This window comes from Polyergus mexicanus, unplaced genomic scaffold (genome assembly GCF_030449975.1).
Source record: "Polyergus mexicanus isolate NDT 795.1 unplaced genomic scaffold, iyPolMexi1.0 SCAF_14, whole genome shotgun sequence".
In the NCBI taxonomy this organism is placed as follows: domain Eukaryota; kingdom Metazoa; phylum Arthropoda; class Insecta; order Hymenoptera; family Formicidae; genus Polyergus; species Polyergus mexicanus.
Genome location: NW_027223334.1, coordinates 5,960,506 through 5,976,507, shown reverse-complemented (window position 1 = coordinate 5,976,507; position 16,002 = coordinate 5,960,506). Strand labels below are relative to the sequence as shown.

At 42.1% G+C, this 16,002-nt stretch overlaps 1 protein-coding gene across 1 annotated transcript; it reads right to left on the bottom strand.

Annotated features, from left to right (window-relative positions):
* Window positions 1–11,870: 11,870 nt before the first annotated feature.
* Window positions 11,871–15,967, bottom strand: LOC138939259 (uncharacterized). The gene is made up of 4 exons (XM_070306902.1): window positions 15,020–15,967; window positions 14,167–14,612; window positions 13,631–14,056; window positions 11,871–12,622 (listed from the first exon to the last, which is right to left on the bottom strand). Exons 1-4 carry the CDS (start codon window positions 15,322–15,324, stop codon window positions 11,871–11,873), a joined length of 1,929 nt encoding a protein of 642 aa, XP_070163003.1. The 5' UTR covers window positions 15,325–15,967.
* Window positions 15,968–16,002: the final 35 nt, after the last annotated feature.

Below are 16,002 nucleotides of genomic sequence, written 5' to 3'. Positions count from 1 at the left end.
GATGGGGTTTGGGATAGTTTTACTTTATACTGGATGCGCATGTTAGTTTACGAAAAAACCAATACATACATATATATTACGTTTATGCGTCAGCTGATTTGCGCGTACACGCGATACGTTGTTAATCCGCACACGCGTCAAATATTTTCTCGTCTCCTTGATGTAGAATCTCGTGTGATACCGACGACGAGGATGAACTAAAGTTTAATGGATTATTATAGGTATATGATCTTTCGACAGTTGTCTTATCGCGGTGTCAAAGTCAATCCTGCGCCAAGTGAGACAAACGTGCGTTGTAAAGGTCCATTGACGAAACGGCGTTATCGCGAACGGGGTGTGTAAAATCTACAAACCGCGGGCGCAAATTACACCGGACACGGGGCAGAGGCATCGTATTTCCGAAAGAACGTTGATATGAAGAATGGTCGGCGGGCACTCCCGCGTGCGCACTCCCGCGCGCGCGCGCGCGCGGGGCCCCCGACGCGAACGTAATAAATAACAAATACGAGTCTGCCTACGGATACGGGGATCTGCATATAGGTCCTGGGCCTTATACCTGAACTGCCGCGGCGCGTCATTAAAATTATTTATGAGGAAATAAGAATCCGAAGCGGGGTCCCCCGAGGTTCGCGCGGCGGATATACCCCTCTCGCGCCCTTACGAAGGCGCGCGCGCGCGCGCTTATCCCCCGATCCTCTTTAATGTCGGCTAACGTCTGTGTGTTGTAGGTAGATTAGTGGATTAAACTCGGATGTTTTCGCTCTCGTTCTCTCTTTTAGGCCAACTGCAGTGTGGCGCGCGTGATAGATCGAACGCTCCTCTTTGTAACATTATTTGGATAAATGATTAATTTATATATTTAATTCTAGTATATATAATATTATTTAACTCTTCATTAAATGACATGTCTTACGATACGTTAGAAGAAATAACAATGTAAAATATCCGCTTGTTTTACTCATCCCTATATATTGTCACTGTTATCGATTATCATCGATAATCTCATAGCAAACATTTCTCTGTCTATTCAATGCCTATTTGTAAGAAATTCGCATTATTCTCGCCTGTTTGCTCTATCCCGTTTGCTTGCCTTTCGCGCCCGCGTAACCCAATTAGGTACGCGCGTCTGTTTATTTACATAATCGGCCCACGGGGCATTTAACGTATCGATCACGTAATTATCGGGGCGAGGGACCCATAGACCGGAGGCACGAAGCTCGTTTCAGGCCGGTAAACTCGCGAAAGAGGCGAGAGCGAGGATGAAGAGGTAACGCCGTAGGAGGTGAGAAATAAAAATAAGAAGTCCGGGGAATTCTCAGCTGGGGGTCAATTGCCGACGGAAGATTTTCGTTTCGGGGCTACGTCGACGATCGACCACCTGGCCGTACATAGTTACACCTTGTAAACGGTCACTGTCTACCGCGGTCCGGGCAATAAACGCGACCGGAGCCGACTCGTGCTGGCTGGAGCGTATACTATACACGGAAAGGTATTCAACCGAGATTAATCGTCGCAGATTTGTCACGGACATCGTTGCACGGGAACGGCCGCTTATCTCTTTCTTTCTCTCTCTCTCTCTCTCTCTTATTTTTTCTTTCTTTTTTTTCTCTCGCTCGGACGAAACGGCGTTTCGAGTGATCGGCGTCGACAGCCGATCGGGTCGAGAAGACAATTTTCAGCGATAATTAATCTTACTCCATTGCAATCTCGTCCATTGATCCCGTCACGGATCGCGGCAGTTTAACGAGCTCGTGTGTATTTGGACAGTTACCTCAGGAAGTGTCTCTTAAATCGTATTACACGCGAGATATCCGACTCCGCGTGTCAGCGATGTGCGAGTGCACCCACAGAAAAGATTTCCCGATCTAATGCTATTACTCTTCAATCTATCGTAAAATAGGATCGATATAGCGACGATCATATTTATTATTGAAAGAGGAATATTTTAATCTTAAATGAAAAATTCTTAAATCTAGAATAAAATGCTCTTGGTGCTATCCCGTTAATTTTCTCACAAATATGAAGATGGAAATTTGTAGCGATCCAACATCGAGTTATTCTAAATGCAAGAATATATAAGCTTAGATTTGTATATGTTACTCTTGTCTCAAGATAGTAAGACAATCTTGTTTAATTCGAGAGAGAAGAAAAGGAATTATTGATTGAATTTTAAAATTCTTTTATTTTTATACCGCATAAGGTTGCGATACGATTAAATATGTCAAGAATATTTTTCGTCTCGTTGTCAGAAATCCTTTCTGAGAGTGCATGACGTTATTAATTTTCTAAATACACATTTCTCTCTCTCTCTCTCTCTCTCTTTTTAGAAGGAGAAGTGAAAACGCGGCAATTATGATCTTCTTCGCGCGTTAAGTCTTCATTTACTCGCGATCAAGCCGCAATTAGTATCCCGCTGATTCTCAAGAAGTAGGTCCTCTCGCAAAAGGGATCCTGAAGTGAGCGCTCTCCGTTCATTGTTCGTCGAATCGACGCCGGCAATTTTGCAAAGGACACGTCGAGTGATCGCGTCATCGAGTCGACGAGCACTCGTGCGATCGAAAATTCGTGCGCACCGTCAAACGATACTAGAGGAGCGGATTCGCGCGCTCGCGAAGAGCGATTCGCACAGGGCTCGCGGAGGCTCTTCGGTTTCGGACGAATCACGTAATACACTGTAAGACAGGCACCGACCGCGTGTTATTAATGCCTCTCCTCGACACTCCCATACCATAGAGCTAACGATTATTTACTTCAAAATATTTATCCCGTATCTGACCGCGCGAGCACCCCCATTATCGCCGCCGCGTGATAAATATGCCTCGTGTGAAAAATCGATTTTATTGTCGGTACATATACATATATATATATATATATATATAGATGCGCATTCTCGCGAACATATTCTCGTTCGTATTCGCGGTTAACTCGTACGCGCGAGAATATAACACGCTCGTATGTAACGTTTCGACGCCGAGCCGCGCGCGGTCCATCGATGGACCACGGATGATGGATACGCCTACTCTTGATATTTCGGTGATCAATAACGCGCCTCTCTCGGTGCCATTCGCGCCGAAGGCGGGCAACCACCATTATTCACCCGTGCAGTCGCCGGTGAATAAATAATTTACCTCGTCATACCAGCGCCATCGGAGTATCCGACTTCGCAGCGGCGACGGCGCTCTCTCAACGCCGGGGCCCTTTCCCCGATCCTTTGTGTTACCGATAATAATAAAGGTATGCGCGCGATTCGGTCTCTTCTTGGATACATCATCGAAAACGATACGCCGCGTGTAGAGACGCGAACGGGAATCTATCCATCTCTTTCCCTCTCTGTCTCTTTCTCTCGATGTTCGACGGCTCGATGCGCGTCGAGGGGCCCCGGGCTTTGCCGCGACTTTGAATGGCACGGTCGATTTATCTCCTTTACGCGAGGACCGGACCATCAACGGCAATCGGAAAGGCCTCGTGTATATATGCGTATATATATATATATATATATATATATATATATATATATAAATATATATACATGTATGCGGGTGTGAATGCGTCGTTTGCTTACACGCGCGCATGTCTTACGAACGAAAGCTGACCGCGGTGTGGTCACTATTTGGGAGCATGATCGGTAGTTTCGATTCACTTTCGGACCCGATACGTTATTATTGTATTTCCGACGACGATAATTAGTGCCTACTTAATGACCGGCTCGTGCGTATCCATTTTGATCGGGGGCATTTCTCCTTCTATACGAGATATATCCTTCTCAAAAATTATTCATTGTCCAATACGCGAATAGAGCGCGTTTCGATTAAATTTTTTCGCGTGTATCATTTCGAGTCTTGTCGCATAAAACGACGCGATTCGTCGATGCACACTCTCAGAAAGGATTTCTGACAACGAGACGAAAAATATTCTTGACATATTTAATCGTATCGCAACCTTATGCGGTATAAAAATAAAAGAATTTTAAAATTCAATCAATAATTCCTTTTCTTCTCTCTCGAATTAAATAAGATTGTCTTACTATCTTGAGACAAGAGTAACATATACAAATCTAAGCTTATATATTCTTGCATTTAGAATAACTCGATGTTGGATCGCTACAAATTTCCATCTTCATCTTTGTGAGAAAATTAACGGGATAACACCAAGAGGATTTTATTCTAGATTTAAGAATTTTCCATTTAAGATTAAAATATTCCTTTTTCAATAATAAATATGATCGTCGCTATATCGATCCTATTTTATGATAGATTGAAGAATAATAGCATTAGATCCGGAAATCTTTTCTGCGGGTGTGTGATCCGCTATATCTCTTACACGTATATCTCGTAAAAAATACACGAATCGATCCGCAAAAACGACAATCCTAGATCGATCTATTTAGCTCGATTCGTTCGTCAGCATTATTTATTTATGAGACAGAGCCATATATATGTATTATATATCGTTTCAACTATAACGTTAGCGCGCGTGCAAGAGCATCTTATCTCGGCGCATTCAGACAGATCTATAAAATTTAAAACAGCCACGCATAAAACAGTCTCCGAGGTGGCCTTGTCTTGATCTTAGATTTACGCGTATTAAAAGGGAATTACAATATTAATAAGGCCTTTTTAATGGGCCAGCGGTCTTCATGTAGAAGAAACGTCCGCCTTCGGCTGGAGAGATCCTTCCTTTGAAACTCGTTACGATTTTCGAGGCTCCTACGCCGACCGGGAACGAGACAGCCGTAAATATCGACGGAAATATCGTTTATTGTTATTCACACGCATTAATCATTCCGCTCGTGTCCGCACATGGGAAAATCATTTCGATGCCTTGTTTTTTTTCTCTTTTCATTTTTCACCAGTACCAGTGGACCGGATAGTCTCTATACTCGATTACTGATTGCACTGTTTTTTATATACTCTGGAAATCGTGAGATCGCGAATAACTTTGAGATTTTTTTCCGTATAAAAAAATATTATAAAATAGAAGCGGATGTGTGTTTTTTTTTTTAATATTCGTTATATAACTAAATTTGTATCAACTTATTCTTTTATCTCTCGTAAACTTTTACGTTTCAGAGATTTTGAATTCTATTAGATATCTAGATTGAACAGAAAAGAGGCAGCTTTATATTAGCTATTAAGCGAGTGCGGACATGGCCCGCGACGATTTTAAATTTTAATCTGGCAATTAAAATATGTTAAGCAGCTACTTAATATCGTATGCGTATATGCATATAATATACTGTATAGGGCCGGGTTCGCAGTATTTCATATTTAACGCGAAACCGTAACTCGCGCCGCGGCTGCCGCATCTCGCTCTCTGATGCTCTTATCCTTTTTCTCCCTTTTTGATTTATAGGTAATTTATTGCGGCTCTCGAAGTCGCCGCGCTTCTACGAATGCACATGTGCGAGTAGACCGTGTATATTACGTGTGTGTGTGTGTGTGTATAGATTAGTTCATGGTTCCGATGACGCAGATAATGGAAATAGATAACGGAAAGGGACTCATATCCGTGAAAGGAGGATAAATCACAGAATTTCACACATACATGCATATTTTATTCAAATGTAAATATATTTCTCGCATAAAAAAGAAATCTGCGAAGGATCGAAATTCACTAATCGGACGATAAGCGTTTAAACAATGGCTCCCATCTTTTTTAATCTTTCACTATTGTTTTTATGCATCGGTATATAAAGTTCATCGAACGGACTATAATTATCATTAACGGCCATAAGACGATCAACGTGCCTCACCATTCCATAGTGATAATAATGACATGTATAACAACGTAGTTACGAGCCGCCCGGTTTTCTGCCAACGCGTACACAAGGGACAGATGCCAGTTATATGCCTACGAGCCGCTTCTTGCCCGTTATTAAGTGCGTATTTCACGGCAAACGTTTTTACGAGCAAAAACCCACCGGCGCCATTATAGATACTTGCATTTTTATCGCGCTTAAAGATCGTTTGCATAGTTGATTACGAAACTGAGAGACCGAGAGAGAGAGAGAGAGAGAGAGCGTAATTTTTTTTTTATGTGTATAAGTTGTAAGTAATTCCAACAGACAGAAAAAAGTCGCGAGAGAGATATTTTCCGAGGGGGATCTCTGTGGGGGAAACTCGCTGCTTCCACGTCGCCGTAACACGCAGGCGGGTCCGTCTAGTCGACAGAAAAACTTTGCAAAGTTCGCGCGAGCGATAAAAAGGAAGAAGAACACGGGAATGATAGCGGGGGTGTCTCTCCGGTTCGCAATCTCGGAGGGTACTTGCAAGCGAAATGGCAAAGGAGTCACAAACGGCAATCACTGTGCTAAGTGCTAACCCAATCAAGCGACCGCCCTCTCTCTCTTCGGTTTCACTCTCCTACCCCCCGGGATGCCTGCTTCACAAGGAGCCTCATTCCTCTCTTGCGTCCCTTAAATTATGCTTCTCCATGTTCGCGCTTATTGCCGAAAGACGGGGCACGACTTTAGGATATTTTCTTGAAATATTCATCGATAACGACGAGAAAGGTTTACAATTTTACAGATAAGAGAAAGTAGCGCGATATCAAATTGTGTAATAAAAGAGTAATTTTATTTTCGCAATGGTATATCTCGGTGCATTCGCGAATGTATTATTTCTCCCTCCCCTATTCCGGGCTTCCTTCTCTCATTGTCAAAAGAACATATATCGCGGGCGAGGTAGACGAGTGTTCTCCCTCCGTCTCCTCCTCGCGTCCTCTTCTCCTTCCACTATATCATTCTTTCCCCCCTTCATAGTTCATATATCAAACGCTTAGGCAAGGCGGCGACACATAAATACCGGTACGCGGTAATATAAAAGCCCGCACCTCGGCAGGATATATCCCCCCCTCCCCTCCTCCTCCTCCTCCACCCTCTTCCTCATCCCTTCCCGTGCGTTGGCCGCGGTCAGTAGATAAAATATATTAACCCGCCTCGAGAGACTCTCTTCGCGCGAGACTCCCTGTGTGTTGTTACCGCGTGGGTTTCACGATTTTCGGGGACACTTCCCTCTCCCCGTCGTTCTCGCTTCCACGCCACGGAATGACTTACGGCGAGCGGCGTGCTTTAAGTCGCACCACTCCCCCGTTCAGTTTTTCGTATGTCGCGCGGGATTATAGTATAACAGCGGAATTATAATGATACGAGGCGAGAGAGAAGGAAAGGATTTTCTCTCTCGCGGCGATATCGAAGGGAGCGATTTCTATATATAGTCGAGCGCGAGGAATGTTTACAGATTGGGAGTTCTGTCTCTCTCGTTGTTTCCCCCCACCCCCTCCCCCCGAGACTTCCCCCTTATTACGTCGGCGAAATTAGATCGTTTGTATCGTTTGCAATGGTAACGCGGCTAAATCCTGCCGCGTGCCATTTCTATAAGGATCGACAATGAAGTCTCGTGAATCTCGCAGAGCGAGAGAGAGAGAAAGAGAGAGAGGGCTCGACCGGGATTGCCGAGAGATGAATCGGATTATAGCGGAAACTTGAGGAACACGTTCCGTCGTCGAACTCTCGCGTACGCGCGTGACACGAGTAGCGAAACGCCGACATAAGGCATTGTTAGAGCGTCTCCGACAAACCCGGGAACAGGCACGGATCCCGGGGTCAAATGCTGTTAGCCGCGAACTATCCAACTACCTCGATACCGTCGTCTTCCGCTCGTCAGTTAAGCGCGTTACGTTACCCTTGTCTGGATTCCGACCGATCATTATCGCCGCGAATGGCGCGATGGGCGCGATCGATTCTAGGGAAGATTCGACGTTTTTCTTCATTCTGTGAAAAATTATTTTTTTTTTCTCTTTTTTCCGCTTGATTATTTATTTATTAATTTATATATCTATTAAGCATGTTCTCCCTTTAATCTATTTATAATTCGCGATAAAATTCGGGATAGAGTATTTCATTTATTAATTTTACGAATCGCGTAATTAAAGAAGATACATCGAACAAGTAAAATACATACGTATATCAAGGATACACGTGTAGACATTAAAATGGGCGGCATATAAAATTATAAATAGAATTTTGTCTCGAATATTGTCGCGAATTATGAATTTATATCTAAAGACGGCTTTAGTGCTGTAGGTATATAAATTTAATTTCTTTAAGTTATAAAAAGTTTCTCTCCCGAAGCATTAAGATCGGGTTCAACTACCTCGATATACGAGCGCGAAAAGATGATACATATTTGTGCGTGTATAAATTGCTAATAATGAAAGTAAGAGAAGCGCGCGCGCGCGCTTATCTCTCGTCGTCGGACCAGAATCGAAGCGAAGATAACAAGGCACCGATGATGGCAGGATCGAAGGATCCCGCCATCCCGGTATCTGGTGGTATCCAATGGAGGAAGATCGCATCGGCGCGCAATGCCCGAAGCGGCAATTAAAACCGTTTGTCGTTTCATCGCCGAAGATAAATTCATAAGAGAGTCCGCAGGATATGTATATATATACATATGTGTGTGTGTATGTGAAATCCCGAGGTACGACGTTGGTGTGCGTGGCGAGCGATGATTTACACAACCGTACGCCCGGTGTATATAATACTCTCTTAAGAATCGCTATAAATATGCCGAGGGTGGTTTTAATATGCGGTAGCCCTTTAATTTATAACAACTTATTAAATAAAGGCCCGCGGCTATTTACGCGCGATCGTGGAAGCTGCCGGCCACGTCGATCGATCGCGATAAATAAACAAGGCTGGATCTGAATCTCGCCAATTCTCTCGTTTACCGAATCATTTCGAGTTGACCTTCCCATCTCGTTCAACGTATGGATAATCCTCGATATATAGCGGTGCTCTCGACGAGCGCATTGACGTCTAAACGTGAGAACCGTACGGTATATCTCGTTATCGGCGACGACTCGATTGCACAATCGCGCACTGCCTGCGGCTATAGAAAACTATTTAGTCTCCCCTCCGGGATTCTCTCTATTCGGGGCGCGTGGCTGCGTTCCTTAATAGGTGCATTCCGCTTCGCGGCACAGCGGAACGTGCGACCCGGCATTTATTCCTCGGCATCGCCGCCTACTTTCGCGGACAAGATATTTCTGCATCGGGCATGATCGGCGAGAACGTAGTCAAAATTAAAAACAAGATGAAATGTGTGCAAATTACAAACTTGCTCATTATTTCCTCATCGTTTTATTTCACTCGCTAAGCTTAAGCTTCTTAAAGGAAGCGAGTTTTTCAAATTTTGGCTTCTTCGTAGAGGAAGCTTGCACCCACGGAAAAGACTTCCGGATCTAATGCTATCATAAAATAGGATCGATATAGCGACGATCATATTTATTATTGAAAAAGGAATATTTTAATCTTAAATGGAAAATTCTTAAATCTAGAATAAAATGCTCTCGGTGCTATCCCGTTAATTTTCTCACAAAGATGAAGATGGAAATTTGTAGCGATCCAACATCGAGTTATTCTAAATGCAAGAATATATAAGCTTAGATTTGTATATGTTACTCTTGTCTCAAGATAGTAAGACAATCTTATTTAATTCGAGAGAGAAGAAAAGGAATTATTGATTGAATTTTAAAATTCTTTTATTTTTATACCGCATAAGGTTGCGATACGATTAAATATGTCAAGAATATTTTTTTGTCTCGTTATCAGAAATCCTTTCTGAGAGTGTGAGAGAGAAGGCAGATAATGAAACCGATTTTATAAAAAATCAATCCTTATATCTCCGATTCTCACCAAATTCAATACCAATCATCTCCTTTAAAATGATTCTCTATCCACGTAAAAAAATTTAACCCGATATCTGAAAAATTGCGAAAGTTGAAGGTTGTATAATAAATACATACACACATACGTACACAGATATCCTTTTTAAATATGATTTTACGATGTTTCGGAATATTCGAAACACATTGGCATAAAATCAAAGCTTTCTCTATGAGAAAGCAAAATTGATTGAAAATTAATTAAACAATTCGTCTCGAAAGAGACGGATAAACAGCCGTGTGTACACGATTATCCCGATGTATCGCGGTGAGGAAAATTAGCTATCGCGTCGATTAATTTCGATACGCACGATCCCATAGGCACTCGGGTTGGTGAATCCCCTTCGACGCTTAATTGGCTCGGCTACGCTTGTTTCTCGCTCCTGTCGCGCGTGACCGAGGCGCCTCGTCAACGTAACAAACGTATCCTCCCTTAGAGCTTACGGCGATTACCTTGAAACTTGCAGAGAAAAGAAATAAAAAGCTTGAAAAGATAAGATCGCACCTGCGGCATATATAATATACACGACTATATATCATTCCCATCTTCGTGAACTGGAAAAAAAAAGCGATACGGAATCTCAAGCTCTCTCTCTCTCCCTCGCGTCAAATTTTCATCTCCTCGACGCTTTCGGTTTGGCGATCCCGGGTATCTGCGGGATCTCGCGAACACGTGCGACTTGGAGCCGGCGCACCTTACGCGAGCGATTCTCCCTCGTGCCTGCACGCGTCGATCGGAACCGTGGGGCGTGAGCTCTCGCGTTCACGCACGCCCGCACACGGAGAGAAGATAACCGTTGCTGGGTCACTCGACGAGTGCGAGAGAGACGATGGCGACGACGACGACGACGATGAGGTCGCGCGCACAATCCGCCTCTGTCCACCGCCCTCTGTCACCCTCCCCGCCGCGGCGGGCGTTCACCGACGTCAATGTGTAACAACCCTTACCGACACGGATGGCTCCCTCTGTTGGGGTTGCACAATCGCGCCCTGATTGATAATTTATACGGTGCGTGCAGGTTATTTGATTATCCGCCTTCAGCTGGGCGGCTTGGCTTGGCTCGCCGCCGCCGCTTCCTTTTTGCGCTTCCCTCTGCCCTTGCTCCTCGTCGTATTCCGTTTTTCGGCATCGCGGTTTCTCTCTGCTATAACGCCTTCCTCGCATTCTTATCCCGTCCCGATGATTAAAGATCGCGAGAATGAGTAAAGTAAGGGCGCGGACGTTGAAGCCGGTAGTATAATTTCGACGAAATTTATTACGTCGCTCGATATTGTAAATATAGAAAAATTGAGCCTGCACTTTTCGCACTGATAACATCGTTCCGTGTTCCTCTTGACGCGAAAAAAAAAAAAAAATATTAGATCTGTGTTAAATATTTAACAACGGATATTTTACAAATATAGAAAATGCAAGACGACGAAATGTTATTCGATTCACCGCGACCGGATTAAATCATCGGTCATCTGTGTCGGGGTTCCGTGTTGTTGTTTGAGTACGCGCCGGGTGCAAGGGTAAATACGGACAATTACATATTTTCCCTCCTGTGTGATCCTGAGATCCCCGCGCGGACCCCAGCGAGAATCGCGACGCAGCATTATACACGCGACGAGGCGCTCTCCTCTATAGGGTGGTTACGCAAGCGGGGGTTGACATGCGGGCCAAGTGACTGTGCTGTGACAGAATCGTCGACAGGGGGACGCGCGGTGCGTTGATGGCATAATTGGTATCATTCGGGGGTCTTCTTTTGACACACCGCGTGCTGCCCTATTACGCGCGCGTCACAATTATGCGCGTCTCGTTCAATGCGGTTACATATTTTCCATTGAATCGGTTTTCTCTCTCTCTCTCTTTCTCTCTCTCTATTCGAACGAAGCACGGAAGCAGAACGATACCGATCGAAAAAGAGTTGCGTAGTGATTAAAATTTTTTTGCTTTATGTTTTCTTTCAATTTTTGCCGCACGTGTCCACACCCACGTCGAAGCGAATCGATAAAATTGATTAAAAAATAAATATTCAGCGCAAACGCAAATTGCTTGGAAAGATATATGTATGTTTTATATTATCGAGACATTATACATATGTTATATATTCGAAAATATTTTATACCTCGTAGCTTAACTTGATATTCATTCCCTTCTTTTGTTATTCGCTCGTCCCCTTCGTCGCGCTTAAGCCCTTGCGCCCCTTTATATTCTTAACATTGGAGGAAGTTGTTCTCGGTTTATCGGAATTGAGCAATTTTATTCCGAAACGATCGCTTCGTTTTATATCCCTGCGATCCGCGGTTGCATGAATCGCCCGAATCTCCTCGCGCATTTCATCGTCTTTTATCTTCTCCTCATGATCGTTCGAGTTCGTAGTCGCGATGTCCGCTGCTCGAAGCTTTCGATTATCATCTCCCTTCGCAATCGTACGTTCGCTCTCAAGACGCGACGCGGCAGGTTCTTTCGTTCTCAGACGTTTCCACGTTCTTACGGGTAATCTAGAGAAGAACTTGCTCCTCTCCGTTTCTACTTTAGCACGCGGCGAAGCATCCGTCATCCTCAAAGCGAATGTCCTCTCGTTCTTCTCCTCGGCTGCCGATCTCGAAACAGAGGCGCGCGCGCTGTTCCGATTAATTTTATTATTTCTAGGATTTCTAGAACGAGGATTCGTATCATCTTCTTCGTTCGTTGCGTATATTTGTTCGTCGCTGTTTGACACGGCGATGCGCTTAAACGTTCTCGTCGCCGGCTCATGTGTCTCATTGGAAAGTTTATCGACGCGATACCGACGATCGTCGACGTTCGTTTGAGCGAACGTCTCGTTCATAGTTTCCGTTCTTTTCTCAGATTGACAGTTAGCGCCGATCTTCTTTCCTTCGACCGCCGAATGCGATCTCGCGTTTACCGAATCTGAACACGAATAATGTAATTTATATGAAACTGAATAAAAAAGGAGTGAAACATTTATCGCTACTGTGCGATAAGAGATAATAAATTGAAAATTAAATATTTTATAATCTGAGAATTTTAGTCTTTTTATAAAACGCTAACAAGCGATCCGTCACATCGTCAAACGCAACGATTTGTACATCGTTTTAAATTCCGTCTAGTTCATTTCACTCATTTTATGAACTGTCTTTGTAGAATAGCCATTTATAGAAAATTAATAGGTAATTAATATGTTATAATATTAATAAGTAATTATATATCTATTTCTATTATAAATGGGAAAAAGCTTGTACGAACACTTGTTGTATTTATTACTTATTGTATTTATGAATATTTATATTTATTACAATTAAGGAGTTTTATAAAAATAACATAAATAAAATTCTTAAAAATGATGTTTGAAAACAAATAATAAAAAGAAATATAAGCGTGAAAAGAATAAAGAGAAGACATTTATTATGACTATTTTATCGAATGTAACACAAAGTAAAGTCAAAACAATGTACAAATCGTTGCGTTTGACAATAAGCACGGCGGGTCTTGTTAGCGTTTTATAAAAAGACTAAAATTCTTAACCAGATTGTAAAATATTTCATTTTCAACCATGATTCGAGAATGTGGCCGCACATTTTTTTTTTTCCGAATGCCTAGACGTTTTATAAAATGAAGGATTATATAATGTGGCTACGACATATACATACATTTTGAGAAATATTAATAGACACATTTGCTTTTTTTCATGTACACACTATGATATGCACACTATATATTTTTCAAGATAATGCAAAGATTTAATATTTAATGCGAGATTTAATATTTAATTTACCGCGATTATAAGAAAACGCGTATGAATAACGTCTACTAACTGCACAAATTCGAATATCGCCATTGCAGAAACATCTGTTGGCGCTATGTTGAATTTACTCGATGATGACAGTTGATATAAGAGAAATCTATCCGACAACTTACTTTTCTCCCCGGAATTCATGTTGGAGACTCGCCCATCGATGGGCGTCTTCGCCGATTTAATACGCGGAGAATTCGCGTTTAGCGTGTTCGATGGCAAAATTCTGGGCTTCTCTTTTACCGCGTCACTCTTCGGAGTTTGATATTTCGCCCTTTTGGTGGAAATTTTGCGTGATAAATTTTCTCGATCATTTATCCGCCGCGTTTCCACGGACTCTTCTTCACTTTCCGAATCGACGAAATTATACGATGTTTTACGATGTCGTAAACCATCGCGATTCTTTAACTTCGTCGAATCTGTAAAAGTCAATCCCTCGCAACTTGCATCCTTTTCCAATGAAACAGAATCCCAGAGATTATCCTTCGAGTCAATAGCGTTAGAAAAATCATCTCGTTCCCGATGCTTTGTCACGCGAACATTTCCGAATTCTGCAAAGAGTCGATGAAATGAAAAATTTATCGATTGACATATAGAGATTATTTTCTCCGAATTCTTAAACTTGGAATTTATAAATGCCAGCTGTTCTCAAGTAACGTACCCGCCTCGCAAAATTTAAAATTTTCGTCTCTTCTCGAAAGAATCTTCGTTCGTTTCTTTCGCTCAATCGACGGCGATCGTCTTGATCGGATGTCGGCATCTTCCTGTCGGAAATTCCTCTCGTCGCTTTCGGCGAACCATTGTCGGGGAGAAGTATCTTCCCTTCGATGCGTGCTTCGATTACTTCGAGCGAATGGAAATTCGGGATCTTTCGAATAATTGTACCGTGCATTTCGCGATAGATTCTTTTTATTCGAATGTCCGATTATATTTCGCGAATTGACGAATTGCGTGTAGTAACTGTCTCTGTATTCGATAGCGGAATCATCTTTTGGTAGCTCAAAGTCGTCGTAGAGATTCTCCGAATCGTAATCCAGATCAGCAACGTACACGTTGTTGTAATCGCGATCGATTCGCCGCGCTTTATCCCCAATATAATTCCCGTTTCTGTCCTACGATCGATCGGAAGATACTTGAAGCTAAGATTGTACAAGACTCAAGACGAGACAATAAATATAAATGTTTTTATTTATTAAATAAAATTTTTTAAGTTTCTATAATATAGTGATTTTTTTTTTCATCATCTAATTTACATACATACGAATATATATATATATATATATATATATATTTTATAGAATATAAAAAATATTATTAAAAATCAATAATCCTGACAAGATCATTAATTTTGACAATCTTAGTCCTGGTATTGCCTTGATAATTAATTAAAAATCTTATCTTGATCTTGTCTCTTCGAGACTGATTATCAAGATGTGACAATATCGAAACTATATAGTCTTGATATTTCGCGCAATGCCTATTTGAAGCAATGACCCTTCCCTTTTTTCGATTACGAGAGATATTTGCTTACTTTATTATTATTTAGGATCGTAGCAATCGTATGAGAAAATTCATTCGGTCTTTCGTTACGCCAGTCGGCGATTCTGCGAGTCATTCCGTAGCTCTCGGCACCTCCGCGACGCCGATGAAAAGCATCGCGTGTAAGATGTATGGGATAGGTGGTCTCCGTGTCGCAGCCGACATCCGTCACCTCCACGATTCTACCCGGGTCGCCGTACCCGGAGGATCGGAAGATTGGCAGAATCGGCTCCGCGTCGTCCACGAAGAAGAATAACGAGTTTTCGAGAAACGCGCCCATATGTTTTATAATCGCTTGCGTATTTACAAGATAATCGGTCTATAAAGGGTTAATCGTAAAAAATTTATTCCCGTCAAATAGTCGAATCTGTGAAATAATGATCTCCGATATCTTAGAATCTTTCTCTTAGATTTATCATTGAAAGAGAACTCTTTATTTTTAATTTACCTTATTCTCGCAAGCTCTAAACGAATGCTCTAGACGAAACGATGAATACGTTGTGCCTCGCGGCGATGATCGTACGTTTCTCGTTCGACATTATTTTCGTATCATCGAACGTAGCGCAAATTATTTCTATCCATTATAAGGTGCTTTAATTTTTCGATATTTTACGTAAAAGATTTTGCTTTTGACATTTTTCAACTTTGCTTATAACAACGAGAGATGAAAAATCAAGTGACTCGAGCGATTCGAGATATCGATGATTCTTACGGAATCTGGATATCGATTTTGTAATTCAAATGAGGGTGAAAATTACAAAAATGAGCGAAGCTAGGTTTGGACCAATGAAATTAAAAATTTTCTAGTAAATCCGCTCATTTTTGTAATTTTCGCTCTCATTTAGAATACAGAATCGATATCCAGAAGCAGTACTGTAATGCACCAAACGGTGATTTTATGTATGTATGCGCATGTGAAATAAATTTTCTTAATAATTTTTTTTTTTTAATGTATAGA